The 4,713-nt window shown below is 37.9% G+C and overlaps 1 protein-coding gene across 1 annotated transcript; it reads right to left on the bottom strand.

Moving 5' to 3' along the window:
- Positions 1-1,779: 1,779 nt before the first annotated feature.
- Positions 1,780-2,544, bottom strand: LOC121853390 (probable inactive receptor kinase At1g48480). Its single transcript, XM_042347454.1, has one exon. The coding sequence runs from the start codon at positions 2,542-2,544 to the stop codon at positions 1,780-1,782; it is 765 nt and encodes a 254-aa protein (XP_042203388.1).
- Between the last annotated feature and the right edge of the window lie 2,169 nt (positions 2,545-4,713).

The following is a 4,713-nucleotide window of genomic DNA, read 5'->3' as shown; positions in this document are numbered from 1 at the left end:
AAAATGGAACTATGGTTACAGAGCATTTCACAGAGGGTCAATGAAATTAATACAGTTGCAGCAGTTCGATTAATGAGAGGGAACAGTGGGGGTAAATTTGTACAAGATATAAATGATGGTTTAAAAGGTAAACGGACCTTCTGTAGGCAAGGCAAGGGAGGATGCATGAATGGATTAGTAAATATTATTAAAAAATTTAATCTGGCAGACTGGTGTACAGCTGTTCAGAAGAGTTGTAAGAATCCACCCTGGGAAGAACGAGAAGTAGAGTTAGACATAGTGCCTCTCACAATGAAGAAATTATTACATGAACCAGGACAGTTAAGGGCTTTATATGGGAATAAGATTAGTAATTTGCCTAAAATAAACACATTGCATGTATATTGTGACGGTTCAGTTATGTCAAGTGGCAGGGCAGGGTGCGGGATCCTTATAAGACAGTACACAGAACAAGGGAATGATGACATCAAAATTGGACTTCGGTTGAGCAGTTTTATTTCATCAACACAAGCTGAGTTATATGCAATCTTAGTATGGTTGGAAAATGTTGTAAATGTGTATAAAGATGCATATTTTTTTGTTGATAGTAGGGCAGCTTTGGATTCTTTGAACAGTGGGAGTCCAGTCTTTGAACACATTATTGGTTCATGTAGAAAATTAGTAAATACAATAAGGAAAAATGGCCATAATGTTCAATTTGTATGGGTCCCTTCACATGTGGGGATTGGTCTTAATGAAGCAGTAAATATAATAGCAAAAAGAGCCACGGAAAAGGCCGAGATCGACATAATATGTACTAAAACCTTGAAACAATTAAGGAGCAAATTACGGAAAATACAATCAATAGAAGATAATTTCAAAAGGAATGAAATATACGAGAAAAGGGAAACAATGAAATATTACCATCATGTTCTCATGAACACAAAATTTACGTATGGGAAAGATGGGAGTAGGTGGAAAGATTCAGTGTATATGAGGTTAAGATTAGGATATAAATATTATTGGGAACTTGGAGCTGAGAGAAGTGAACAGGATAAAGAATGTAGAGTTTGTAGAACACCCAGATCCCATACCCTGCCACATTATATACTGGAATGCCCATTGCTTAATGTATATAGAAATGCCCATATAAATAATGTCCCCATGCAAATAGAGTGGATGTATAAAAATAGGAAAATAGATGATATATTAAAGAAATATAGAAATTTTTCATCTAGAATATAACTATGTATGTATATAACTGATTATATGAAATATTAGGGATTTATGTGAGACCTGAGAGGGACATTCCTGGATTGGGGTGGGGATGACTTATGTCACTTCATCCCTTTGAGATGTACTAATGTTTTTTGTATCTCAATAAACGTATCAATCAATCTGTACCTAGACATGCAGACTAGATTTTTCTGATGGCTTGTGATGAGTTAGGAACGATTTAGACCTTCAATCCTATCATAAATAACTAGTTTTCTCAGTCACGTGATGTTTTAGCAACTTTAACCCTTATTTTGTAGAGTTTTGGTCCCAATTTATTTAAAAATATAATTAACATCGTGAATTTAAGCGTTTTCCTTACCCATTGATCTGCCATCTTATGAAAAAAAGTCCAAGGTTGTGCTGTTGAAGGTTTGAGTTAGGGGAATGTTGAAGTCAGGCGGACAAGGAATCGGATGCAAGGTTTACCTGTCGTTTGAGTTTTGTTTTTCGTTTCGTTCAGATACGCTGTGGGAAGGTGAGAGATAGTGTGTGCTTTATAGCTTGGGGCCTAAAATTTTTTCTTCAACTGATGATTTCTCGGAATTCTCGGAGGAGGTGTGGTAGTGATGGCCGGTCAGTGCGGCGCTTGGTCATGGCCTTCTTGGCGAGTTTTGTGACCTCTGGATGGTCCCCTGGGGCCTCCTTGATCAATTCCATCAGGACAAACCCGAAAGAATATGTATCTGAATTCTTGGTGGTCCTAAACCCACGGCAGACTTCAGGGGCCATCCAGGGGAAGTCCTCGTGTAGGCAATCAGCGCTGACTTTACAAGACTTACCGATCTCACAGGCCAGACCGAGGTCAATGAGGCTGACCTCTGGCCGGGATGAGGGCCCTTGGATCATTATGTTATCCTCCTTGATGTCATTGTGTGCTAGACCTTTCGTGTTCATCTCAAGGATTTTCTCACCAAGGAGGAGCCCCAGTTGTATAAGGTCATATTGGCAGATCAGGTTATCTTCAGAGAGAAGGTGGTTGAGTGTGAGCTTACCCCTGAAGGACTGGAGGATCGCTGGAGGTTTTGGACAGTACCCAAGTACCTTAGGAATCCCCCCAGCACCATCGAGGGCATACATCTTGGCAGCCTCATCCTTGAAGAATTTTTTGGCTGATGGTGACACTGCCTTTTTCAAAACAGCTACATCATTTCCCCACTTGACAAGGTAAGCAATTGCGTGCGCTCCCTCCCCAAGAATTTCCGCTCCGTCTTGTAGGAGGTCAGTCACGTCCTCAGGGAGAAGCTCATACACCCAATCTTGGAAGTTTTCTGTTTTTCGGCAAGCCATTTTTAATTATCTGTATCGACTCAGCCTTCACCAGGACATCAAATTATTATTTGGGGGTTAGATGCGTTTTTGAGGCGCTGAAGTGATAGTTGTTGTGCAATGAAGTGAAGAGGTGCCTTATAGTATAGTGAAGAGGTGCCTCATAGTGTAGTGAAGATGTGTAGTGAAGATGTGCCTCATAGTGTAGTGAAGTAGGTGTAGTGAAGATGTGCCTGATAGTGTAGTGAAGAGGTGCCTAATAGTGTGAAGTGAAGATGTGTAAATGAAATGTACTGATGGTCATGGTGTGATGGTTATGAGATGGCCTTTGATGATGTGGTGCGATGGCAGATTTATGATGAGTGTGCGCAAATAGTGTAGTGGAAGTAGTTATAGTGAAGATGTACCCTGATAGTGTAATTAGTAGTTATGATGAAGATGTACTTTGTTGTAGTGAAGTAGTTTATAGTAGAGATAGCACTTTAATCAGTGTAGTGAAGTGGTTATGGTGAAGTGTGCCTGATAATTATGGTGGTAGTTTCGTAAGTGAAGATGTGCCCTGATAGTGTAGTGAGTAGTTTCTTAGTGAAGATGTACTGCAATAATTATGGTAAGGTAGTTTATGGTGAAGATGACGCTTGATAGTGTAGTGAAGTAGTTGTGAGTGAAGAATTAACTTGCCTCTCAAAGTATGTAGTAGGAATGTACTTTAATAATATTTTTTTTTTTGCAGGGGATTAGCCCGCAGGACACGGTCACTGACCCATCAGGACCTGGGGGCGAAAATCATAATAATGATAATAATAATAATAATAATAATAATAATAATAATAATAATAATATTAATAATAACTAATAATAATAATAATAATAAGAACTATAAATACAAAATAGACAAAAGATCAAAAAGTGAGAAACAATATATATATATTTATTATTGTATCCATTAAGAGCCTTGGGACCCTGCAATTGTGTGAGAAATGAAGAAGAGTCAGTTATCAGCCTAGGACTTGGTCACATATAGGGTCTTTACCATTAGACAACATTATGCTGCCAATATATTTATTTGTTAGTACCTCCTGTTTGGTATTTACTACCTGCTACCACACTACTACTGTAATGAAGTAGTTGTAGTGAAGTGTACCCATCACCTTTCATATCCGTCAGACATTTGTTTCCATAACTATTTGACAAATTCGCCATGAATGACACCTTTTATATCGAATGACAATCTAAATATTATTTGGTGGTCTGTCATTTCTCAATTGTTGCATTCTCAAGCTCTGTATGAACTGTCAGTTTATTGTTCACGGCTATCAACTTCACAACACGTCAATTACTTCTATCAGCATGAACCAGCAATTCTTTAGAGTGTCATTCATTATATGTTCTGTCATTTCGGTTGTATGGAACCAATATCTCGTGGATATATTGAAAAGGTGTATTTCATTATTTTAAATCACCTATTTCATCTCACTCGTCATTTATCATGACATCATACTATTTCATCACTTATCGTACTATTTCATCACTTATCGTCAATATTTCGTCCTTTATCATCAAATATCGTCACCTATTTCATCACATATCATCAATAATCATATTCATCGCCACTGTCGTCATATCATATTTCTCGTCACTGTCGCCACTTTTTAAATCATATCAATTATCGTCACTATTTTCGTCACCTCGTCCTTTTCGTCTTAGGGATACTTTTAAAAGTAGTATCAAATATCTATCTCTTTTGAATGATGGGTGTGTGTGTGTGTGTGTGATAGGCAGAAAAGAAAATTTTCTCTTCTTCTTCCTTCTTTCTTCTTCTTTCCTTTCTTCTTCTTCTTCTTCTTCTTCTTCTTCTTCTTTCTTCTTCTTCTTCTTCTTCTTCTTCTTTCTTCTTCTTCTTTCTTTCTTTCTCTTCTTTCTTCTTTCTTCTTCTTTCTTCTTTCTTCTTCTTCTTTCTTCTTTCTTCTTCTTCTTCTTTCTTTCTTCTTTCTTTCTTTCTTCTTCTTTCTTTCTTCTTCTTCTTCTTCTTTCTCTCTTCTTCTTCTTCTTCTTCCTCCTCCCTCCTCCTCCTCCTCCCTTCCTTCCTTCCTTCCTTCCTTCCTTCCTTCCTTCCTTCCTTCCTTCTTCTCTTCCTTCTTCTTCCTTCTTCTTCTCTTCTTCTTCCTTCTTCTTCTTTCTCTTCTCTTC

The sequence above is a fragment of the Homarus americanus genome, unplaced genomic scaffold, assembly GCF_018991925.1.
Source record: "Homarus americanus isolate GMGI-L3 unplaced genomic scaffold, GMGI_Hamer_2.0 scaffold28686, whole genome shotgun sequence".
Taxonomy (NCBI): Eukaryota; Metazoa; Arthropoda; class Malacostraca; order Decapoda; family Nephropidae; genus Homarus; species Homarus americanus.
Note: the sequence above shows the minus strand (reverse complement) of the source record. Positions and strands in the feature narration are given on the sequence as shown.

Excerpts from the sequence above, each read along its gene's own strand:
- LOC121853390 (XM_042347454.1), bottom strand. The coding sequence starts at position 2,544 with ATGGCTTGCCGAAAAACAGAAAACTTCCAAGATTGGGTGTATGAGCTT.